The sequence below is a fragment of the Phascolarctos cinereus genome, unplaced genomic scaffold, assembly GCF_003287225.1.
Source record: "Phascolarctos cinereus isolate Bilbo 61053 unplaced genomic scaffold, phaCin_HiC Scaffold_5;HRSCAF=322, whole genome shotgun sequence".
Taxonomy (NCBI): Eukaryota; Metazoa; Chordata; class Mammalia; order Diprotodontia; family Phascolarctidae; genus Phascolarctos; species Phascolarctos cinereus.
The window spans coordinates 468,353,165-468,379,591 of NW_027555958.1; the positions used below are offsets into that span (position 1 = coordinate 468,353,165).

At 43.6% G+C, this 26,427-nt stretch overlaps 1 protein-coding gene across 1 annotated transcript in view; it reads left to right on the top strand.

The window, feature by feature from the left end:
* IL23R (interleukin 23 receptor) overlaps positions 1-25,222 on the top strand; it is a 67,405-nt gene extending 42,183 nt beyond the window's left edge. The window contains exons 8-11 of the mRNA XM_020992983.2: positions 5,508-5,597; positions 12,643-12,748; positions 16,301-16,391; positions 19,025-25,222. Coding sequence (XP_020848642.1) covers positions 5,508-5,597; positions 12,643-12,748; positions 16,301-16,391; positions 19,025-19,660 — 923 coding nt within the window. The 3' untranslated portion in view covers positions 19,661-25,222. The remainder of the gene's footprint in view (positions 1-5,507; positions 5,598-12,642; positions 12,749-16,300; positions 16,392-19,024) is intronic.
* The last annotated feature ends 1,205 nt before the right edge of the window (positions 25,223-26,427 follow it).

Here is a 26,427-nt window from a genome sequence, read left to right on the forward strand (position 1 = left end):
TTTTGTGTGACGGTCATCTGCCATATCCCCCATCCCCCATCCATGACGATAATCAACCAATCAATCGAAAAAGTATTTATTAAGAGCCTACTATGTGCCAGGCACTGTGCTAAGCACTGGAGATACAAAGAAAGGGAAAAAACCAAAACAAAACAACCCATAGTTCCTGTCTTCAAGGAGCTCACAGTCTTATGAGGCAAAACAAGATATCCATGTACACACACACACACACACACACACACACACACACACACACACACACACACACACCCCTACCATAAAGAGAAGGAGGCAACCCTAGAAAGAAAGGCACCAGAGAGACACAGAAGGCATTTCTTACCCACATGGCCTACCCAAAGAATTTGTCACCGAGGGCCAGCATCATGGGCTACTCCTTGTCCTAAGCGAGGCGGTCCTTGGAAAGCTGATAGCCCGTCGCTGGGCTCATACTCAAAGCCTTTCTCTCTGTCCCCAGAGGATAGCAACCTCTGACATCTAGTAAGTGATGAACAAATGCTTATTGACTAATTGGCTGGCTAACAAAACCTGCCAGAACTTCTGCTTAATTTGTATAGCCTTCGAGAACCAGGAGTCACCTGGACGCCGCAGTGAAAGGTCAGGGAAAGGTGCTGGAAGGACTGCCCAACATGGGGGGAGGGGGCTCACAAATTGTCCTGTAGCATCCAGCTGTTCCAATTTTACAGGGACCTTGTTCAGATGCCTAGCGGAGCATTCTGCATACAGTTGGTGACTAATAGTTGTTTGTAGAATTTAAATATGTAAAAGCAAAGGAACGTTGGCCTAATGTTCTGTGTGTGGTTTGCCGGGTTTGAGTTCCCACCAGCATTGTCATTAAAAGGCAGGGGTGATTTAGCCCAATTTCCTTATTTTAGAGATAAGAAGCCTGAGGCCCCGGGTGTTAAGGAGCTTCTCAAGGTCACAAAGTGAGGTCACGGATCCTTTGGAAAGTTTGAACATTTAAGTACTATCAGTACAATCTATTTCTCTGCTGTCCTTACGGGGTATGAGCTTTTAAGGGACTGTAGAAATGTGCGTCACTAAAAGCCAGTTTGTCAGGCCAATGAGAAATCTAGCATGGCACAGAACGCTTTCTGTGGGCAGGAGACTTTGCTCTTAACCAATTCTGGACAGTGGAGCCCTTTTTTCTTGTGTGTAGGGAAGCACTTGGGAGACTGAATTGGAAAGGCATAGAGGGCAGAAGTGTCTGCAACTGAGGCAGGTTTCTACTCAAAAAAGCAGAAAACTTGCTAAGCATCAGAGTTGTCCCGAAGTAAAGGGATCTGCCTCTGGAGGTCCCAGACGACCCTCTCACTGGCCCGTTTCTTCAGGCAAAGGCATGGTCTGTGAAAGGATTTCTCAGCAAGGGACCGGGCAGCCTCGGTGGCTCCCAAGGCCCCTCCCAGATCTAAGAAGCTTCCTGAGAATCAACTCGTTGTGGTCAAAACTGAAGTTTCTCTCCCTTGTAATTTACTGAAAGAAAAATCATTTCCCCTTGCAGGAAAAAGTGAGTGAAACATGCAACTTTCATGTTAAGTGATTTATATCAGTCTCTCGATAATTGCTTGTGTGCCTAGAGTTGTGTGAAGAAGCAGCTGTGACCATGAGTAACATCACAAGCGAATATAAGACGGTTCCTCTCCCAGAGAAGCCAACTTTTGGGTGGGGGAGGGGATGAGTAAGGGGGAGGGTCAAAGGTGATGAAGTTGGGAGACCATTGGGATTTGCACAGGCTGCCCGGGATGCCCTCCTTCCTCATCACTGCCTCTTGAAAACCCCAAAACACTGTTCAGGAGCCACCTCTTCCAGAAAGCCTTCCTGGATTACCGGTCCTCTCTTCCTCCTGAAATTACTTTGAATCATTTTGAATATTCTTTGTATTTACTTATCTGTGCATAGGATGTTTTCCCCTAGTAGAATACAAGGGGGAAACCAGTGTTTTTATTTGGGGGATATAACTGCAGAGATCCTAGTCTCCTTCATTATAACTCACATTTAAATCCTTAAAAATATCTCACAGTTTTCTGTCCTTTCTACAAAGCATCCCTCCCAAGAGGTTTGTTTAAAAAGCACCAACCTCACTTAGACTGGATGTTAAACCCATGATACTCTTGAAGAGTCAGTCAGTCAGTGAGCATTTAGTATGCTCTTACTATGTGTCAGGCACTATGCTAAGCCCTGGGGATACAAGAAAGGCAAAAGACAGTCCCTGCCCTCGAGAAGATTACAGTCTAAGGGGAGAGACAGCAAGCATATGAATATGAGCCAGCTATATAGGGAAACACAGGACACAATCCCCTGAAGGGAGGCATAAGCATCACCTCTGCAGTGTGCATCCTAGTCTCACTTAATGTGAACACGCTGTGTCTCTCCCTCCCCAGCTGGGGAATGTAAGCTCCCAGAGGGCAGGAACTGCTTGGATTTTGAATTTGTATCTCTATTGCTTAGCGCACCTTCTGGCCCAATAAGACCGTGACACACCTTGGCAAGTGAAGTTAACCTCTCTGGGACCCAGTTCCCTCCTCTCTGACACGAGGGGCTTAGACTAGCTGACCTCTAGGGCCCTTCAGCTCTGAATAAATCCTCCCCTCTTCAGATGGGCCTGAATGCCGGATGGGTCACGGTGTCCTGGTTGGGACCCACAGCCGCCACGAGGTGGCAGCAAACCACGGCAGATCCACGAAGCTCATGCTTCATCTCTCCAGCCTCAGCCTTGCCTGGGATTGGCCCTGGGGGTTCTCTTGTGAAATTATCCCTTCCCAATTCAGCATCTCCTTAAAATTGATGCAATGGGCCTGGGCCGATTCGGAAACGTTAGGACAAATGGGCTGGGAAGGCGCTTTGGTTTCATCCAAACCCAATTAGAATGCAAAGTTCTATTCAATATCCATTAGTAAAAATCACTTTGACCTTGATGCTGGAGGTGGAGCAGGGTGACCGAAAGTATATGCCACTTTAAGGTCCACGAGCTACCTTCTTCACACTAGCTCTGCCAGGCAGATTTCGCAAGTATTGTTACTCTCATTTTGCAGATGAGGAAACTGAGGCACAAATAAATTGACTTCCCCAGGGTTAGAAAGCTAAGTGTTGATGGCCCTCTCTTCCCTGACATAATTGTAATTCCCTGTAATGACTGAGATCTTCCAAACTGGAGCCTTTCCACCTTCACCTGGGTCATTCCTGGAGTTCACTGCTGGACTAATTGCTCTTTATAGACACATGGTGTCCCCAAAGTCTGTGTGTTAAATTTTAACAGCTATTAAAACTAATAGCTTTAATAGCAATTAAAACCATTAAAGGTTTAAAATACTTTTGGGACCTCCTGTATAGACCTAGAAGTGTGTCTGACATTTTCAACCAATTACAACCCATTTTCTGCGCAGCACCATCTGTCTTCATCCAATATTCAAAGGACCCGAATCTTCTCCAATTGATTAAGGAATTGTTTCACATCTAGTTTATACTGTTGATTGATTGATTGCAGTCGGGTATCTAAGTCTTCTGTGATTAACTGGGCTTAGGGCAGAACCCCACTTTTACATATGTACTTCATTTATGATGAACCTTAGACAATATTAATATAAATACATAATAACAACAATAGCTGGCATTTATATAGAGCTTTAAGGCTGGCAAAGTACTTTACAAATACTCTCTCTGATCTCATAACAACAGTAACAGATGCTATGATCCTATTTTACAGCTGGGCAAACTAAGCCCTCAGAGTTTAAGTGCAGTTTTAAGCTTTAATAGTTTCAGTAACTATCAAAACTTAAAACTGCATCTGAGTTTTAAGGCTGAATTTGAACTTGGGTCTTGCTGACTCCACATCCAGAAATCAATCATGGTCATTTTACACTTACATTTATTTGTAAGATGGAGATAATGGATGCCTTTCTCTTGGGATCATGAGGATGCAGTGACATAGATCGTCTGTGGCGCCATCTTCATGGACCTCTTTCACTGTTCGCTATTATCATATGATAATTCTTTTTCAATGGAGTGTTGGGACGATGCCTATGAATATTCCATGACTTAATAATGCACACAATTCCAAAACGTGAACCAGGCAAGGAAGGAATTGAAAGAAAAGTTATATTTCAAGTAATAATTTCAAAACAAAGAAATACATTTCCTTGTTGTGTAGGAAAATCTGAATAATGAGGAAATTGTTTTCTTGCAACAGGAAAGAACCCTTAATCCTGCTTTGTTGGTTCTTAGCAAAATGCCCTCTTTATTATGTTCAGGAAGCCATTTAGCAGCGACCCACACTGATTCAGCTATTCCCAAAGAAATTCCGCTGGGATTGAATAAAGCTGTTTTTCAGAAATCTATAAACCCAGTTTTAAAAGAACGCGGCCTGGGGGGGACGACATGGTGCATATTTTGTGGGACCCCTGCAGCAATAATGCATGCATCTTTGATGCATGATTCTCCATGTCCCTACATGTACATTTTTAAAAGGGATTAACTAGAACAATTCAGAATATCAGGATGACCGAATAATCAGGGTCTGAGGACCACAGATTTAGAGCCAGAAGGAACCTCGGAGACTTTCTAGCACAAAAGCCTCTCATTTTATGGATGAACAAATGGAGACATGGAACGTTGTCCAAAGCCACACAGTTGTAATCATCAAAAATGGAATTTGCACCCGGCTCCTGATTCCAGAATTGGCACTATTTCCACCGAACCATGTAGCCTCTTAAATTATGAGAAAGCTGATTTTTAAAATTGCTGGATGGCATTTCTCCTGTCTGCTGAGGGAAGAGAACCCCTGACCTTATCTTGTGCAGCTTTGAAAGGAGAATTGTGGGGGGAAAGAGTTCTAGGATGTCCTAGTCAGACAAAGGAAACTGGCTGCTAAAAGCCCCCCCCTTCTTCCTTTTCTCCCTCCCTTTCCCCAGAGCCCCTGCATTTTAGAGTCTTTGAGTATGGTCCATGTCGGTTTTTGCAGAAGGTTCGAGTAAAGACTGATTCCAAGGATTTCTGGTGCACTGTCTCTGTCCCTCCTGGAGATCTCCTGAAATACCAGTTAGACAAAACTGGGCTTCTTTTGCAGAGCCTCCTGACAGTCGTGGAAGGGTGAGGCTGAGGCAGCTTTGGAGATTCAAGGAAGCTGAGGGTTATGACTACATCAACAGGGAGGAGCCTCTGCATACATCTTCTGAGTCAGGTCTCTTGGCCCCAGGAAATAAAGCTCCATAGGTACTTTCAGTCCAGATACCTTGCAAGATCAATAAAGCCACATTCTAGTTTTCTTGACATTAAGCAGTTTTTATAGGCCGTGTAATACATGCTTCTTATTCTGATTTACCTGATCAGAAATATCCGTTTAAACGCTGCTGCCTTTAGCTCACCTTCCAAGCCAGTAAAAGTTGCTGGCTGACTTCCATCATCACCAGGCAAGTAGAGCAACTGGTTTTCAGGCAAATCTCCCACCTGAGGTGTAATGTCACCGTGCTAACATTGTCTTCTTTTTCTCCAAGTTCCTCAGGTCTCTTTGAAATCCTTCCAAGGCGAAGCTCACCATGTTGTACCTCTGAGTGCTTCCATCTTTAAAGACCATTTGACTTCCGGTAAGAATAATGTCATAGCTCACATTTCCACAGTGTTTTAAAGGTTATAAGGTTCATCTCACATGAACCCTGGGAGGTGGGTAGTCCCAGTGTTATTATCATTCCTATTTTTAAGATGAGGAAACTGAGGTCCAGTGAAGTTAAGTAACTGGTCCAGGGTCACGAGCTATTACGTGTTGGTGCTGGAAATTGAACACAGAAATATTTAGTTGCCAAGGGAAGAGTGTGGGATTTGGAGTCAGAGTACTTGGAGCCAACAAAATGCCAAGCCAGCTCCTGTCCTCAAGGAGCTTACATTCTAATGGCCTCGTTTTCCTCCTTTCAGAATTTCAGCCATTTAGTTCATGAATTCATCCAAGTTGCACCATTAACCATGGACTCTCTTCCCTTCTCTCTCCATATTATTTCACTTTGTGATCTCATCAGCTTTCATAGATTCAATTATTATTTCTATTATAATGATTCTCAAACCTTAAACCAGTCAATCAATTAATATTTATTAATGTGCTAAGTGCTGGGGGTACAAAAAGAGGTAAAAGACAGTCCCTGCCCTTAAGAAGCTTACAATCTAATGGAGGAGACAATATGTGCCCATGAATATATGCAGAACATCAATTACTACAGCAATAACTGGGCTTTATAAATGGCATCTTAAAGCTTGCAAAGGTGCTTTACATATTTTACATATTTTATTACATATTTATATATGTTATCTTGTTTACAATTACCCTGGGAGGTAGGTGCTATTTTACCCTAATTTTAGAGATGAGGGGCCTGTGAGTGAGGGAGAGTAATTGGCTTAACCGTGGTCACACTGCTAGTGTCTGAGACAGGATTTGAACTCAGGTCTTGCCGACTCCAGGACCACCACTCTACATAGTCACAGTATCACTCAGCTGCCACAGGTGTTGTAGGGATTGAATCAGATATAGGGGTTAGGAGTTGAGGATGACTCTTTGGTTGTGAGCCTGGATGACTGGAAGGAGGGCAGTTCCCTCCCTGGGACACTCCCCTGCTGGCTTGTTTCCAAATGGACACAGAATCATTAATGACCACTGGTTAGGTACCATCAACATTCAATCGGTTGGACTCTGCTCAACTGTCCTTTTACCAAGAATACAGCTCATTCTTTTTTCCCACAATGATGACATGAAAGACTTCATTAAATTCTTTGCTGAAATCCAGGTAAATTATGTCCACAGCACTTCCTAATCTATCACTCTAATAACCTTGTCAAAAAATTCTAACTTGGTCTCTTTGGATAGCTCACCCTTTTCTTCCTCAATGGAATTATTTTTGGATCTTCAGACTTTTATTTATTTCTAAAAATAATTCATTTACTTTCAGTTTTCGACATTCACTTCCATAAGATTTTGAATTTTAAATTTTCTCTCCCTCCCTCTCTTTCCACCTCCCCAAGACAGCATGCAGTCTGATATAGGCTCTACTTATACATTCATATTAAGCATATTTTGCCATTGGTCATGATGTACAGAAGAATTAGAACTAATGGAAGGAACCACAAGAAAGAAGGAACAAAACAAAACAACAAAAGAAAAGAAGAGCAAACAGCATGCTTGAATCTGCATTCAGACTCCAAAGTTCTTTCTCTGGATGTGGACGGCATTTTTTTTATTTTTGGAGTTGTTTTAGATTCTTGCATTGCTGAAAAGAGCTAAGTCTGTTAAGGTCAGTCATCACACAACATGGCTGTTACTGTGTACAATATTCTCCTGGTTCTGCTCACTCCACTCAGCATCAGTCCATACAAGTCTTTCCAGGTTTTTCTGAAGTCAGCCTGCTCATCATTTCTTATAGCACAATAGTATTCCATTACATTCACATACCACAGCTTGTTCAGCCATTCCCCAATTGATAGGCATCCCCATAGTTTCCAATTCTTGGCCACCACAAAAAGAGCTGCTATAAATATTTTTGTACATGTGAGTCCTTTTCCTGTTTTTATTATCTCTTTGGGATACAGATCTAGCAGTGGTATTGTTGGGTCAAAGGGTATGCATAGTTTTATAGCCCTTTGGGCATAATTCCAAATTGATGTCCAGAATGGTTGGATCGGTTCACAACTCCACCAACAATGTATTAGTGTTCCAATTTTCCCACATCTTCTCCAACATTTTCATTTTCCTGTTTTGTCATGTTAGTCAATCTGATAGGTGTGATGTGGTACCTCAGAGTCATTTTGATTTGCGTTTCTCTAATCAATAGTGATTTAGAGTATTTTTTCATATGACTATAGGTGGCTTTAATTTCTTCATCTGGAAACTGCCTGTTCATATCCTTTGACCATTTATCAGTTGGGGAATGACTTGTAGTCTTAATAATTCGACTCAGATCTCTATATATTTTAGAAATGAGACATTGGCTATAAAAATTGTTTCCCAGCTTTCTGCTTCCCTTCTAATCTTGGTTACACTTGGCTTTGTGCAAAAACTTTTCAATTTAATGTAATCAAAGTCATCCATTTTTCATTTCATAATATTCTCTATCTCATTTGGTCATGAATTCTTCTGTTCTCCATAGATCTGATAGGTAAAATAGTCTTTGTTCTCCTAGTTTGCTTATAGTATCAGCCTTTACATCTAAATCATGTACCCATTTTGACTTTATCTTGGTATAGGGTGCAGACTTTCTTTCTTGACAAGTTCCCACCCCAACCTGACTTCCCATAGAACCTAAAGCCATACACTGGTGTCTAACCTTTCTCTGAATCCCTTAGAACTAGTTTTCTGGAAAACATGATGATACCTGACTTTTCTCTGCCTTTCTATCACAAATTCTGGCCACTTTTGCTCAAATTTCTCCTTATTTTCACACCAGCAGCCAGTCCCTCTGTTGGGTAGTATCCATCTTGATGAATTGAAGATATGGGCCATCTTTTTATGGTTCCTTATCCCTTCTCCCCAGTAGATTATAACTATCTTCAGGGAAGAGTCTAGGACTCCTCGTCCCTGTAAATCTTCCAGCAGTGCCTCACACACGACTGGGTATATACATGTGTATACACACACACACACACACACACACACACACACAGAGATAGATAGATAGATAGATAGATAGATAGATAGATAGATAGATAGAGAGAGAGAGAGATATGTATATATGTATATATCAGAGATCCAGTTAACAGATGAGCCAGCATAGTGCCAGGATTATCACTCCCAGGGCATCCAGGAGATCCTTCTTATTGCTGGCCACTTTTTGTTGGCCACTAACAAGGACTTGCAAGATGGTTTCTTAGCTGACCTCAGACTTTCCTGAACTATCAACATTCATTTAATGCTCAATCCTCACCTGACCATCCCTGGTCAGCTGTCACACGGTCCAAACCACTGGGGCTAGTTGTATTTTAAACTTCCCGAACTGAGGCAAAAGTCAAAGACACAGGTACAGGATTCCCCCATTCTGTACTTAGCATACAGCGGTGGACACATCAGCCATAGCCTCAGCATTGGCCCAGAATAAGGGTCTTTACATATGTAAGAAAGGCATCGTAGACGGCCAGTGAACTGGTCCAGGAGCTGAACAGGAAAGGGTGGGATGAAGAGTCTTCAAGAAATTACAAAGCTTCTTTGCTGACCCCAAGTTTCCCTCTGAGATGACAGCTCACCTTTTAAAAATCCAAATCCTAGCAGTGTTGCTATATATATATATACCCCAAACTACAAAGGTTTCTGAAGAATTAAAATGAGTGTCCCATGAGGACAAGGGAGAGGTACAGAGTGCGCTGTAGAGCCAATGAGGAACTTGGAAGAGGAATGAAGTAAAAGATTTCACTGAGAAAATTTATGATAGGTAAAGAAGATGTGTCTAGTGCAAAGAGTTACAGGTAGGCTGCCAGAGCACTCCTCTGGTATCCTTGTGATATTGAGTTAAGAGAAATCAAGGAAGACCTCCAATATTGTCTCCATGTCAAAGAAAGACATGAGCTTAAAAAGCAGTCAGTTGGAAAGATGACGAACTTGAGGGATAATAGATAGTTTGTGTGTTCTGCTAGGATCTTTGTGATGTCAAGAGAAATTGAAGAGGGCCTCCACCATGTTGGATGGACCCTGTGTGGTAGACTTATGGACTGACATGGACAGCAGTCCCAAGGGATGGACAGGTACGGATGAGCTGAAATCTGCAATACCTACACTGATGAGATCCTGCACACACTAGGTTATTTGAATACGTAAGTGTCTGCTTTGAACATAGTATATACTCAGCTAATCAGCAAGCATTTATTAACTACTTAATATACATGAAGCACCGAGCTCAGCTGCTGGGCACACACATACAAACAGAGAGAAAGACAGTCCCTGCTTACAAGGGACATTCTAATGGGAGAAGACATAAAAAGAAACTTGTGCCCAGAGAGGGGGTGGGAATGAGGGTATCTTGCAGCCTGGAGAGGAACGAGACCTGGCTGGCCTGGGCACCCTCCTTGATTGGAGATTCTGGAGGGATCCATTGAATCAGAAGAAGAGGCCACAAGAGCAGAGAGTGTGTGAATTTGAGGGGTTTAGAGAGCATCCAGGGAGCATGTTAGGGAAGGTCTGGAGTGTAGCTTGGGGGAAAAAAAAGCTCAGTAAAGGTTAATTGAATGGCTTGATAAATTTTTTATATTAGCCAAAAATAAGTTTAATATGTTGTACAGTTACAAAAGACCCCCAAAGACAGCTAACATCCGGTTCCCATCAGAGAATGTCTGGTCAGCTTTGTAAGATTTATTGAATTACAAAATCTCAAGGTCAGAAGGTTTCTGGGTATCCACTGAGTCCAACATGCATGTTAACAAGGTCCCTCTAGAATATCCCTCACAAGGGGCCAGCCCACCTTTGCCTGAAGACCTGGAAATTCAAGATGCCCATTGTGCCATTATCCAAGTAACTGACAAAATTCTAAGGCAGAGCCGAGCACAGGTCCCTGGGCCACTCCATCGAGGACCGCCAGCCAGGCCAGCGTGCAAACGCTTGGAGAGGAGGAATAGTGTCATTCTTTGTTTTTGGATTATCAGGACCTCGCAGAGAGTTTGGTACAAAGTAAATACTTAATACGCACTTATTAGTTGACTGGAGTTGACATTGGAGCATTAATGACTCCTGTTTGGGTCTGGGCACGAAGCGGATGCTGAATCCATCTAAGGGTGCTGCTATATTGGCCACCTTCACCAACTTTGTCTACTAGGTGATCACGGGGCACATTGCTCCAATCCAAGTACCCTGTGTCTATGTTACTCCCCCACCTACTAGTATGAGGCTGGTCTGGCATGGCTGTTTCTAGGTTAACCCATGTTGGGTCACACAGAGAGCCATGGTACAGTGGCAGAGCGCAGGATTTAGGAACCTGGCTTCCTAGGTTGTGCGTTCCCAGAGGACCTGAGTTCAAATCCCACTTGTCCTATCTATGTGATTTCATGGTTCTGGGCCTCAGCAAAAAGGGGGGTGGTTTGGAATAGACTTGGTGACTTCTCAGTTGCCTTCTAGCTCTGAATTCTGTGACGTCTCCAATCCACTCCAAGCCAAGCCAACAAGCATTGCATGCTGACTACATGTAAGTCCCCATGCTGGGTGCTGAAGCATACAAATAGGAAATGGAGAACAGTCTTTGGCTTCAAGAACCTTACACTCCAGTTTGAGGGAAGGGGGGTTAACCCTTGTCAAGGAATGAAGTGAATCAGCATAGCCGATATTGCAACACAGCATCCTGTATGTATGTAGTAGGTGTGGAGGCGCTCGGTAATGCTGGGTGAACAATGAATAGATGGAAGGATTCATGGATGGATGAATGGATGGACAGGCAGGAGGATGAGTGCATGGACAGGAAGGTGGATAGCTGGAGAGGTGGACAAATGAATGCATTCACATCCATAAATGCCCTGCTTTTATAATCTAGTGGAAAGGCAATATAGACTTGCCAGTAGTGATTCTGGGGCTCATTCCTCTAGTTCTGTTAAGATACACATAATGCTTTTCTCAACAGATTAGAAAGAGTGATCTTTTTACCTTGAAAATGGAGGCAAATTGAACATGAATATTGTTTACTTCTCACAGAAGGTTAAAAACAACAACAAAAACCCCCAGACCAAAACCACATTACCAGAGAAGTTAGTTTTGCTACGTATGAGGGGCAATTGAGAATTATGTCGTAGGTCAGACAAACCAAATAAGGTGTTTAACTGAAAAGGATCCCAAGAAAAGATGCACACACAAGCACAGAAACGTACTGAACCTGACCACATTTTCACAATCACACCTCTAAAAACCCTCTGACACCAGCCCTCCACGCATGCAAGTTTTCCGGAGTGAAAGGTTGTTTGCAGAAAGAACCTTGCCTATCAAAGGAGAGGCTCTCCACCATCCACAAAGAAAAAAAGAAACTAAAATGTAATTCAAACATTCATTGTTACACTTGGTCTATTAATGATATTACTGTTGAAAGTGAGGGAAGAAATCACATCTCAAAAGAAAAAATCCCTTCTCTTCTATTCCCAATGCACTTACCCAGCATAGCAGGTAAAACAGAGTCAATAAATGCTCGTGGAAGGATGGGTGGATTGATTTGCTTCTAACTTCCTATTTTAGCCCTTCTCTTCAAGGCCATTGTCTTCTCAAACCAAAAGAGTTTCCTTGGAATGGAACCTGCTTTTATGTATGTCTGTCCAAACAGTAAATCAGTTCACATGCTTTAAGAATTAGCCCTCCATTCAGGCAATAGAGGAGAATAGCACTAACACTGTCTCCTATATACCGTTACCACTATCCTTTGATATCCTTCCCACTAAGCATACCTCCATTGACCACCCCCATCTATTTACAGTGGTTTCCCACATCTGCTGGCTCTTAATGACACTTTACTCTGGAGTTCACTATTTCAGTCTCCAGAGTGTGGCTGGCCTATAAAGTGGGAAGCCCATAAAGCAGAATCCCCTTTCTTCTCACCTCTTTCCCCCTTGCACAGTGCACACTAAGAGAGAAAGCAGATTCTGTCATTATTCAGCTGCAACAAAAGCCAAGCACTTGTGTCTTTCCCTCCTTTCCAGGCAATAGAAATCCCACCGCCGGACTTTTGTCTGCAATGCTCTTCTGTGTCACTGTGGTGTCTGCACTTTTCTTGACTGTGATATTTAAGCAGTCACTTAGAGTCAGGTAAGTGTGTCCAGGACTTATCCTCCCACCACACTCCTCCCCTCCAACTTCAGGTCACCCCAAACACCCACCTGATGTCTGTCTACAGAAGACCAAAACACATGTGGTTGGTCAGTCAATTCTATGAAAAAAAATCTAATCAATCACCTAGACATTTTGGCTACATACTCAACAGCTGCTTTGACTTTTCCTACCCAATTGCCTGAATGGATTACTTTCTTAAGTTGACTCAGACATATCAATCAAAAAACTTCTAGTAGATGCCTATTCTGTGCCAAGAAACTGCTAAGCACTGAGGATTCAGTCTTTGCCCTCAGGGAGCTTATATTCCATCAGAACCCGACAACCAGGGCAAGTATAGATAGAATAAATACAACCTGAGAAAGCATACCTTAGACCATCATCAGCATCAAGGTTTTCATCATCTCAAATGCACAGGGCTCTGGTCACTTGAGGGGCTGCATCCCCAGCTTCAATGGTTCTTGTTTCTTTTCTCTTTAAACAAACCACCACCTGTATGTTTTTCCAAGTTTTTCCATCAAGAAAGTACAACTTTATTAAATTTCTTTCCCTGTTTGCGAATGAAAAATGTATTTTAAAACATTAAACCAACAATAATGAAGAGGATGTGGCCAGGTCTCGGTAGGAACGCTTGGGATGATCAAATTGAAGATGGTCCCAGCTACTGGCACATTCTTTCGCATTCTTGTGCTTTCTATGGATTTTCTGAATGCACTTTATATTATTGTCCTGTTCAAAGGAAATGTGATTTCTGGAGGTTTGGGCAATAAACTTTTAGCTGCGGTTGGGAGAGGGTGGAGAATCAGAGAAGAGAAACGAAAGGAAGCCAGGAGGAAGGAGTGAAAGTGTAGGGATCTTCTAGTATGGTGGAGGCAAAGCGCTGATGTCCTTGCTACCTAAAGAGGAAGTGGGTCAGTTCATTGGGAAGGTCAGCGTCTGTACTGGCAGTCTCTTGAGTACATATATAAGTATTCTGCTACTCACTATGTGTGTCCTTGAGGAAGTCACTTGCCAAACTTGGTTCCAAAGGCAGGGCCTCAGTTTCTTTCTCAGTAAAACAGAGATAATCCTATTTATACTAGCTCCCTCTTGGAGTTGTTAAGAGGAAAGTAAAAAGAGGGGGTTGGGCTTTGTGTCCTATGAGGATTGGCTAGAGGAATTGGGACCTCTTAGCTCAGAGAAAAGAAGCCTGGGAGGTCGGGAGGGGGAAGCGGGGAGAGATGATAGGTATCTACATGTATTGGAAACCTGCCATTTAGAGGAAGGGTTAGCCTGTTCTGCTTCCCCAGAGGTCAAGACCAGGAGGGACAGGGGAAATGCAGATAGGATGGTTTGGCTTCATGTCAGAAAACCCTTCCCAGCAGCCATCCTACGTGAGAATGGGCTGCCTTCACAAGTGGGGGGGACCTCTCTCCCTGGAGGTCTTTAAGCAGAGCCTCCTTGTTGGGTGTCAAGGGAGAGGGGAATCTCCTGTCCTTGGACTAGAGGCCTCAGAACTCTCTTCTGTAGTAACACACCAAGTGTTAAATGACCCAGAGAGAATCATATTCACAGAGCTGTTGAGAGACAGGTTCAGAACCTGTTCCATCATTTCAGGCTGCCTTTAATTAAGCCTGCCATAAGCCCCAGGAGACTTTGTCCTTAACCATACTCTACATGAAATCATTCACATTTGTGTCACGAAAGCAAAGATTCCCAGTTAGCCGCACCGGACAAACAGGAAAACGTGTCAGCAAAGACCAACCTGCAGTTGGCAAGGAGAGGTACAGGGGTGGGGCAGGAAATGATTTTGAATTTATTAATACGTTTTAAAAGAGAGAGAGAAATGAGATTCTAAAGCTAAGCTAATTGTTGTACATAGGAACATATCCTGTTATTCAATGTTCAACGGGGAATTGTTTGTCAGATCCTGATATAGGAAACAGAAATGGGAAGAAGTGTGGAAAACATTTCACATAGTGAGAGGAGAGAGTGGGGGGCTGTGTTTGGGACCGCCTGAGCTGCCAGTGTTTTGTCCTAACGCTGCTGGTCTCACTCCGTCCTAATCAATCGATAGGCATTGGTTGAATATCGGTGCCCCTGCAGGGGCTGTGCTGCACGTGTGGGGGACACAAGGCCAGCAGCCAGGCAGCCTCTGCCCTCAGGGAGCTTACAGCCCAGATGGGTGAGAGCACACCCACATTTGGTGGAAATAAACAAAGCGTGTTCCCGGCAGATACAAGGCGATGGGGAAAGGGGTAGACAGGAGTGGGGGAAGATGAAGGGCAAGGTTCGTAGTCTGGGATCGGGGAATTTTTAAAGTTCATATTTGGATAACTATTTCAAGTAGACACGCATTTATTAAGCACCCACTGTGTGTCAGGTACTGTGCTAAGCTCTGGGAGTACAAAGAAAGGCAAAAGCAGCCCCTGCCCTCAAGGGGCTTCTATTCTAAGGAGGGAGGTGCCTTAACCAGGGGCCCATAAATATGGTTTAAAATAGTTCAAAGGGGGAAGGAGAAGGGGACAAGTACTTATGTCTGTTATGTGCCAGGCCCTCATTTCATCCTCACAACAACTCTAGGAGGTAGGTTCTATTATATCCCCATTTACAGTTGAGGACACTGAAGCAAACAGAGGTTAAGTGACTTGCCCAGGGTCACATGGCTACTAAGCATCTGAGGCTGGATTTGAACTCAGGTCTTCCAGATTCCAGGCCCCCCGGCTGGTAACTGTATTTCAGCACAACTGGTTTCCTTTGTAATCCTATCTGTTTTATATTGTGCATTTAACCATGTTATTCTGAGGAGTGGCCCACAGGCTTCACCAAACCAATTGCCTGCGGGGTCTGTGACACAAAGACACTGAAGAATTCTTGTTGTAGAAGATGATTCTTAGGCTGGCCCATGAAGGAGCCCAGGATTTGTGAGAGACAGAGCTGAGGAGGAAGTACAGGAGATGGAGTGTCATGTATGAGGTCTGCCTGGCTGGGCCTCTAGTACTAGGCAGCTAGGTGGTGCCATGGTGCACAGAGCACAGGGCCTGGAGACTGACCTCCCCAAGTTCAAATCCGGCCTCAGCCACTCGCTAGCCGTGTGACCCTGGGCAAGTCACTTAACCTGTTTGCCTCAGTTTCCTTATCTGTAAAGTGAGCTGGAGAAGGAAATGGCAAATGACTCAAGATGAAGAGTTGGATGTGACTGAACTAGTATTAATATTCCTAACAGCTCTCATTCCTATAGTACCTCAATAAAGTGCTTTCCTCATAACAACCCCATAATGTAAGGGTTCATAGATATTATAGGTATTGTGTTATGATAGGTATTATTATCCCTATTTTGCAGATGAGAAAACTGAGACCCAGAGAGTCTAAATGAAGATCAGATAGCTCAGTAAATATGAGTGTGAGCATCCCTACCCAGGCCACCTTGGCTTTTCCAGCTTAACCGTCTTCCTATGATACTGTCATAGCTGAATAGAATTGAATTAGGCACTCCATAGATAGCTCCTTCTTATAATATTTCATGTCGGGTGTTGTGGTTTTTTTTTTAAGAATTAAAAGGCGACTCCTCTTGCTCCTACCAAATTGGCTTCATGAAGACGTCCCCAATGTGAGGAATAGTTGTGCTATAAAAACCTTACAGGTAAGCGTTGCCAAGAACTGATAATGGTTGGGGGAGGAGGAGGGAGTTTCTGAGGATGGGGGAGGAGTGGGGGAAGGTCAAAATTGGGATAACTTTTCTGTTGAAAATATTTGCTTAAAAACTAACATCTGGTTCAGAAGGAGGCAAAGGGAAGCAGGGCGGTGCTGGAGCAACTATTAAATTTGAAATAAATGATGGTCCCAACAGAAACCCAAGCTAAAGGTATTGGAAATTCATTGTTTCATATCATAGAATCATAGATTTTGAACAGGGAGGGAACTCACAGATCACTGAGCTCCTTCATTTCTCAGGGGAGGAAACTGAGGTCCAGAGAAATGAAGCGTTCAAGGCAGTGAGTGTCAGAGGTGAGATTCGAACTCAAGGCTTCTGAGTTTAGTGTTACTGCTCTTTCCCTGTAGATATGCAATCCTCTTTTTCTGTTCTTGCACGGGGAAATATTCATGTTTGTAAAGTGGTTAACAACAAAGTACCCCGAATATACAAACATATATAAAAGGGACAAGGAGTGACAGTGGTCACAATAAAGACCATTGGCTGGGCCAGAGTCTGAGTCCCTTCTCTGACACGTCCTGGCTGCATCCTTGTGGACAAGTCACCTCTGGCCCATCAGCTCTCTGAGACTACACGGTAAAGAGCAGGTCCCAATCTGGACTCAGAGTTAGAGGCACCATGTCTGTATAATGGGTAATGTATGTAGCACATACATTAAGTGTATGGCTAAGTCACCAGGGGTGGGGAACTTGTGGCCTCGAGCCCACGCGTGGCCCTCTAGGTCCTCAAGTGCGGCCCTTTGACTGAGTCCAAACTTCACGGAACAAATCCATAAATTAACATTATCTATGTTGCATTGTATTTTTGCTTACTCTGTTAAATATTTCCTAATGACATTTTAATCTGGTCAGGGAGCTCACAAGGAGTATTATAGGCCTGGAATAGGTGCCCTCTGAGGTGTCTTCCAGCTCCAGATATAGGATGCTATGTGTGACCGTGGACAGGTCACTTAACACCCTTGGGCCTCAGTTTCCATATCTGTAAAATGAGGGGGTTGGCACAATTCCAGAGGACCCAGGATGACACATACCACCAACAAGGGAATTTGTTGTGTTCGACTGTGCACATTTGTTACAAGGTTTGGGCTTTCTTTTTTTCTCATTTTTCTTATGGGAGAGGGAGGGAGGATGGAAGGGGGAAAGAAATCGGTTTTTTTGTTAATTAAAAAAGGATATTAAATAAAACCTAATAAACTAAACTAAACTGAGAGGGTAGAAGTACCTGCGGTCTGAGGCCCCACCAGCTCTAGCCCTGGGCCGTGCATCCCTCTCATGGCCACCACGCATCTCTCCACAGTGAGACCCGCAAGGCCGGCAACCCCTGAAGGGGCAGATGGTGGGTGGTATCTGTCCAGCCACCTTGAAATCAGGCTGCGCCTTCTTCCCCCAGGACACCGTAGGCCAGCTACACGTAGGCCGATTCTTCTGCTTTATTGCATCCCCATCAATAATAACGATAGCTACAATTACTTAGTGTGTCAACGTTACCAAGTGCTTTAAATGCAGTGTCACATTTGGTCCTCCCAAGAACCCAGCAGGAGGTCGTCACCTACAGGTATTGTCTCCACGTGGAACGTAAGCAGGTATTCAAACGTGGTTCCCCCCATGATTGGGGAAAGGGAGTCAAACACAGAATACCCAGTTACATAAAGATGAAGAGACTGAGGTTCAGAGGACTTACCTGATTTCTCCACAGTCAGAAGCCAGTGAGTGTCTGAGGCTGGAGATGAACCTGGTTTTCTTTTGATTTCCAGGACTGCATCCTCTACTAGGGGCCGGCAAAGGATCACCCCCAGTACTGATAGGGAGAGCTCACGGGCTGTGCAGAAACAGATCCTGGGCCGGGTTTGGCCCTCAGGCCGGTCTGCTGACTGACCCCTATCCTATGCCAAGCCCTTCCCGTTTCATCTCACATTATAACCAAACCCAACCACGATGGAGCAAAAGTCATTGTTTTAATTATAATATTTTGTTTGAAGGGAATTCACTGATCCTTATTCATCTTTTGCCTAGCTCTGTATTTAAAGAGGGAGACCCAAAAGTGCATTTGTAAGATGTTAAAGCTTCAAACTGCACTGGGACTTTTTTTTTTTTTTGCTTTTAGGCAATTGGGGTTAAGTGACTAGCCCAGGGTCACACAGCTAGTAAGTGTCAAGTGTTTGGTCTGAGGCCGGATTTGAACTCAGGTCCTCCTGACTCAGGGCCGGTGCTCTATCCACTGCACCACCTAGCTGCCCCTACATGGGGACTTTTTGAGATGCCCTATATACATATGTGTATGTGTGTGTGTGTGTGTGTGTGTGCATATATGTCCATGTGTGTATATAATGTGTGTGTTTATATGTGTATACACACATATGTAACAGGAGTACTAGATTAATATTCAGTCTATTAGCTAACAAAAATAGGAGATAAGGAAGTGAAATAAAATGAAGAAAAGGAATGAGAAAGGAAAAGAGAGGCTGAGAGAAAGCAGAGTGGAGACAGGTTTCTGGTTTTCTGCTCAGCTTTCCTTTTTGCACCTTGGTTTTGTGGAAATAATGCACTTTTTTTCTCTTCTAGGAAATAAGTGAATTTATCATGAATAATTCCAGCGAGTCATCCCTTGACCCAGATCCAGTAATCACGGAGATAGAGGAAACCTATCTCCAGAAAGAATTCCAACCCATACACTCTAAAATGGAAACCACAACAGAGCCCGCGGCGACTGGGGAGGACCCGCACACCTCACCGCTTGTGGATGTGACCGTCGCTTATCTCCCTGACCCCAGCACTGGCTACAAACCACAGATCTCCAGTTTGCTCCCTGGGGCGCACCCTACCCACAAGATCAGTGACCCGAGAGTCTCAGCCTTTGAATCCCAAGTCAATCCTTTGGGTCTGGGCAAGAATGTGGTGATCAGAAACTGTCCGAGCCCAGTTTTCTCCAGCACCAGCACCAATGTTGGGAGGGACCTTTTCTCCCTGAAAGAAAGAGGCCTCATCTTTGACCCCAGTGAGAGTGGGTCAGTGGAAGGGCCAGAGGAGACTGAAATGGAGGCCTTGATGACCTTGGAAAAGCAACCGTCCAGGGAAAGTCTTCCAGAGCAGACCCTGCTACCCGATGATCTGGTCTCCTGTTTGAGGGCCAGGGGGGAGGAGGAGTCCCCAGATGTCCGCCCTTATTTTCCACAGAGGTTTGGAGGGCTGTTTCCATAGGATTTTCCCCTTTCAGTAGGAAAGGTTTTGTCTCACTTGGAGCCAGCCACCCCAAGCGGATTCTATTGACGTTATTGGCTGAAGCCCGGCCTTTTTCTTGATGCTCATGGTCATTAGGAGCAAAGATGTCAGTCAGGGAGGCACCAGGTCCTTTCCTTTCTGAGCCACAGTCTTCTTTACATTGAGAACAGCTCCTTCCCAATGTAGGATACCAGCTGAAAACAAGGAGAAGGGTACCATGCTGATAACGCAGTTGGATGCTGATGGGGATGCGGGGGTCTCACCAGTCCAGACCACTCCTTCCCATGGAACACAACTCTCACTGGCATCTCTCCACAGAAGACCTTCCCAAGGCTCTGGATATCATCCTCGGACCCTTTTACTATACTGTGGCCGTTAGTGAAATGCTTGGGTTAAGCATCTGTTATCCCTGACCTTGCTATGGGACTGGCCCATTCCACATCCCTTTCTGAACCCACATGTCCCGATAGCTTTTGCACCACTTCTCAGATGCCTCTGGTAACTTATACACAATGGGCATATTTTCCCTTTGGGTCACCTGTAAGAGATAATCTTCTGGGTCACCTGAACCTTCTGAGATCATCACGTTCCACAGTTCAGAGATGGTTCCAAAGGCATTCTCCAACCTGGGTGTCAAAAAGATGAGGAGCTCTGGGTCATTGAAAATCCTGCACAGTTTCTTAAAGGTGATCTATCCATTTCAACCTCTTTCTCTGTTTCCATTTTGGGCCCAGCTCATCATCCATATGTAGCATCTCCCTCAAGATGTTGGTACTAATGGACCAACCCAATGGTTTGTCTACCTGGCTGTATGTCGTCATCATCATCATCGTCATCATCTTTATCATCATCATCATCATCATCATTGTCATGATCATTGTCATCATCATCTTCATCTTCATCATCGTCATCATCATTGTCATCTGTCATCATCATCATCATCATCATCATCATCATCATCATCGTCATCTATCACCATCATCTTCATCTGTCATCATCATCATCATTGTCATCATTACAGCAATCATTTATGTCTCGCTTTTATGTTGGTTGACAAAACATTTGATATTTTATCTCACTTGATCCTCATAACAGCCCTGTGAGGGAGGTACTATTATACCTTTTATTATACAGTTATCCCTTCCACATCATGGGGATTAGGGTACAGTGCCCCCGTGATCTGGAAAATCTGCATAAAATTTTTGGCCCTCCCTTCATACCAGACAAGAAGCCCGAATTATTGTGGTATTAAAAGAAAAAATGTGTTGCTATTATACAATACTATACATATATTTTATGCATTTCTGAATTTCTAAATTTTTCTGTGTCATCTGCTGGCCTTTGTACATTGTTCTGCAAAACTTCCAAAAATTCCCATTTAATTTCTTATGCCCACCCACAATATATCAAAACTGAGATGGGTAAAGTCACAATGTGGAAGGGATAACTGTACCTATGTGCCTTTTTACAGATGAGGAAACTGAGGCTGAGAGAGTTTAAATGACTTTCCCAGGGTCCCACAGTTAGTAAGTGCTTTATAGAGTGCCTGGAAAATAGTAGGTGCTTAACAAATACTTAAGGGTAGCTAGGTGGTGCAGCAGAGTGCCAGACCTAGAATCAGGAAGACTCAGCTTCCTGAGTTAAAATCTAGCTTCAAAACTTACTAGTTGTGGGACCCTGGGCAAGTCACTTAACCCTGTTTGCCTCAGTTTCCTCATCTGTAAAATGAGTTGAAGGAAATGGCAAACCAGTCCAGTATCTCTGCCAAGAAAACCCCAAATGGGGTCATGAAGAGTAGGACATGACTGAAAATGACCGAACAACAACAGATAAACATTTGTTGACTTGTTGACTTGATTTGAGTAAACGACTGAGGAGTGCCATCTACTACACTACCCAGGAGCCGCTCGTCATCTAGCAAACAAAAAATGCTCATTCTCTGTGAACTTTCATAGAATCTCTGCTCTGGACGGCCTTTTACTGTGATGCTTGTCCACTATGGCATAAATTGGAGGTTGATGCTCACCAAAGCTGCTCACCAGCATCGTGGAGAACCTACCCAAAGGCCCGGCAGAAGAGCCACTCCCCACTTATGCTCTGGCTTGCCAATAACATTGTGCCACCTAGACTGGGCTCTGGAACGGTACTGGGCCTCCTCAAGGACATGAGTGGTCAAAGCTCCTCAAAGGAGGTCAACCTAATCACACACACATGAAAACAACGTGGATGCTAAAAGCAAGTGTTTTAGGTGATGATATATTTACATTTATACACATATTTATATGGAAATCTCCCATGGGGTCACAGATCTATACCTAGAAGGGACCTCAGAAACCATCTAGTCCAATCCCTTCATTTTACACATGAGGAAACTGACGCCCAAGGACATAGAGTCACCAGGGAGTATGGAGGAAGATTTGATTCCAGGTCGTCTGACTTCAGTCAGTGCTCTTTCCTCTGTTGCCACACTACCCCTCCTTTCCTCTTTTAGTGCCCTCAGCTCTGTGCAGAGGACAAGTGTTTCAATGATCCATACCCATAGGGTTGGCGCCCAGTGATTAACAGCTATAAACCATGCTGCTAAGTTCTATTTCCCCCTTTTCCATTTAGCTATACATGAACCCATTGGTCTTTGTTGACTTCTAATGTGACTCACAGGATCAGGGAGGAAAGAGTATAGAGGAAATTATTAGTGTTGCCCTTTGCATTTGAGTGGTAGGAAATGGTTTTCCTCTGCTCTGCCACACTTTGTCACCATGCCACATATCTTTCTCACCCCCCACACAGAAAACATTCCCTAAGAGTTAGCAGGTATGGTCAGATTAGAGCTGTGTTGAATCCTGGCTATGCGCAATATTCTTTTGCTTGGACATCAAGAAATTTGGGGATACTTCACTAATCTCTCTAGGCTAAAATTCAGGAGGGCATCCTTAGAAATATGAAGTACATTTTTTAAAAATGTGACTCCAGATTACTGAAAGAACTTAAAAATTCATTCCTATGAGAAAACAGAGAAAACAAAAGATGGGAAGATATGGGCTAGACACTAGTACAAGTAGGTGGATCATTGGGTGGAATAGCAAAGATGCCATCTTGGAAGGATCTCCAGAGAGGTGACTAAGAGATCGGTGGTTGACCCAGAACTATTTAGCATTTTTTTTTAATCAATGACTTGGATAAATCCATAGATGATGACACAGTTGAAGGGGTGAGCAAGACATTAGATGGCAGAGCCAAAACTTTGGGTCCAGTAAAATAAGATGAAATGTAATAGGTGTAACCACTATGGGGTGTTATCTGGAAGGGTTTGGGAATTTAGATGGAAAAGCAGGGTAGGAAGGAAGCAATTATTCTTCTCTCTTCTTCAGCCCTACCTTTTTCAGGCTGGCCAGATTCTTTCCTCAGCTCCTTCCTTAGAGAGATAACTCTCACTTAGGCAATGGTTCCTACTAGGTATCAGCTCTTGGTGTCATCAGGATGCATGCCTAGAAAAGGACAATGGGGGGGGGGAGGCGAGGAATGAGCTCTGCCTGTGGGCTGTGCTGTCTCTGAGAAAAGCATCTCGAATTTTAAGAAGTCTGCCAGGCCACCTAAGTCCATGTGTTAAGCTAAATGACTGCCAAGTCATGTGGTTCATCTTCTCTGCCATTTAGGAGCTTATAAAAGTCATTTCCAGAGGCAGCGAGGTGGCACAGTGGATAGAGCACCAGCCCTGAAATCAGGAAGACCTGAGTACAAATCCGGCCTCAGACCAAACACTTGACACTTACTAGCTGTGTGACCCTGGGCAAGTCACTTAACCCCAGTTGCCTATAAATAAATAAATAGATAGATAGCTAGATAAAAAAATAAATAAATAAATAAACAAACAGACAAACAAACAAGTAAATAAATAAATAAATAAGTGAAAGATTTTTAAAGTCATTTCCAAGTCAAACCCATAAAATTTCCCCTCATTCAGCTCAACTCCCACTAAGGGGGCATGGGAGTGGGGGGGAGGGGGAGAGCCATTTGGCATTTTGGACTGAGATTGAAACCTCTGTTGTTTAGTTGTGTGCTCTGTAAACTGTTTGCTGACTTTCATTTCAGTCTCCCCTGTGTGCAGTTAATAAAAGACATGAATTAGACAGCATAGGAATTACGACTGGTCATAGTTACTTATGAAAACATCAAAAATTACAACAGCTTAAGAAACAGAGGACTCGTGTAATACGGCCGCTCGTCCTCCTCGGCATGGAGGAAGAGGGAGGCAGGGAGAGTCAGGCTTCACCGTTCTTCACGCTTAAGGACCAATGACAGACAGCCGCTTCACCCCCTTTTCAGGAGTTTAGGAGAGCTTTATTCTCCCCTTAAAGCATCCACTGGAAAATCTGTATCTCTCTGATGGGAAGCCCTCTATCCCATGGCTGCCAGCCCCTTGGCTCTCTCAAAATCTGAAACTCCAACTGAATTGCATCTCCTGAGTCCAGAATTTCCTGAGCCCAGGGCCACTTGAGGCTATCTACTCTGCCAACCCGGGTCCACTCATGGGACCTTTCTTAGGGCAAGGTGCCAAGTGTTACTACTGTGTTAAATTGAAAGCATTCTTTAAAAAGTTGACAGTTTCACATACAATCTCCTTTTTGGTCCTTTGTGTACTGAAATATTCATTATTTTTTGATAATTATTAAGTTCATAATAAAAATGCAATTTTTAAAAAAGGGAGAGAAAATGGCTGTTTGAGCCTAGAGGGCAGAGCTGGTAGCTGTTGGTAGATGTGACCAGAGAAGGAGATGAGGTTCTGTGCAGGGCTGTGCTGAGGCCATCTCCAGCTCTAACTGGCTAGAGACGCTATTGTTACATGTCCAGCATGAGCGTGCATACCTTGGAAATACCAACACAAATCAGGCCTTGATGCATTGCTTTGTTGATTGCCCAGACTTCAGAAAGTGACGGAGAATATGTTAACAATGCATATTAAACTTCAAAGTTGACTAAATATTTACCAGGACATTCCTGGGTATAAGGAAAAGCTTCTTGAGAATTAACACTATACAAAGAGACCCAAAAAAGAAAGAGAGAAATGAGCCATATGCACAAAAAAAATATTTATAGCAGCTTTTTTTTGTGGGCTAAGAATTGGAAACTGAAGGGATGCCCATGTATTGGTTAGACAAATTATAGCATATTAATATAATGGAATATTATTATGCCACAAGATATGATGAAGGGAATGGTTTCAGAGAAACCTGGAAAGACTTGTATGAACTGATGCAGAGGGAAGGGAGCAGAGCCTGGAGAACAATTTATACAACAAAACACTGTCAAGAAAAACAATTTTGAAAGGCTTAAAATAAGCTCAGATCAATATAAGAACCAACTATGAGTTCAGAGGACTGATGATGGAGAGAAGGTGAGAGGTTCAAGTTGCAGAGGGAGACATGCATTTTCAGATATGGCCAATGTGGGAATTTGTTTCACTTGATTACACGTATTTGTTTTAAAAAATATTTTTGTTTTATTTTCTATTTTGGTAAAGGAAAACAGAAAGGGGGGAGATAGAAAAAATGTGCTTTTGTTCATTGAAAAAGCAAAATTAAATATCTAAAAGCACATGGTCTACCCTGGGAAGTAGTGGGTTTTCCCCAATATGGAGGCATTTTAGTGAAGCCTAGGTGACTACCTGTAGATATATTGTTGATGGGAATTTCTTTTAGAGCAGATGACCTCTGAGGTCCCTTCCAACTTAGATTCTACAATTTCGTGAAATCATTCTTAATTCTCATCTTCAGAGTTAAGGAAATGGTGGTTCCTAGCCCCTAATTCACTATACAGAAGGCTCTTGGGTTGTAGAAAATATTGCTCTCCCAGCAAGGTCATTGCCCTGACAATTTAAGCCAAACAAAAAGTTTTTCTAATACCCCCAGGCATCTACAGTCAGTGACACCCTACCAGAATACAGGAAGGAAATCATAAGTTGTCAAACACCCAAGCCCCAGCAGGAGCCACAGAAGTGAAGGAGCCCAACACTTTTCTCTCTTCATTTCTGAGACAAAGACTTTAACAGAAGAGAGGTGGGGATAGAAAACTATACCAGAAAGGAGATTCCGGCTAGGGCCCGCCTCTGGGTTAGGGAGTTCCCTATCACTGGAGGTCTCCAAGGAGAGGCCAGATGGCCAATCAATTGCCTTGAATGTTGTAGAAGGGAATCTTGTTTAGGTATGGGTCAGACTCGATGCCTTCTGAGGTCTCTCCTCACTCTGACATTTTGGCACAAGTCCCAGGTGTTCACAGCTAAATCTGACCTCACACATGCATGTTTCTCTGAAAAAGATTTCCCAGAATCATTGAGTCTCGAGTGGTGCAGTCTGATGGGAAGATAGGGGTGGTACAAAGGGAAGAGTGTTGGACCTGGAGTCTGAAGGCTGGTTCAAGTTCTGACTGCAGCATTAGAGCTGTGGGTGCCTTCTTTCCTTCCTTCCCTCACGAGCTTTTTAAACAATCACTATGTGCTAAGCACTGTGTTAGGTGCTGGGGCTACAGAAACCAAACAATATAGTCCCTCTCCTCAAAATGCCTGCATTCTACTGGAGGGAAGAACCCATTCTACAGCTCGATAAATGATGCTGGGGGTTGTGCTTGGTTCTCCAAGAGGACCAAAATGACCTCACTGCATTAGGGTCCAGTTTCAAGGTGTCTGCCTGTGGCTGCTCAGACCAATACAAGCTTGGAATGCCCTACCGCGGGTCGGGCACAAGCATCCATGT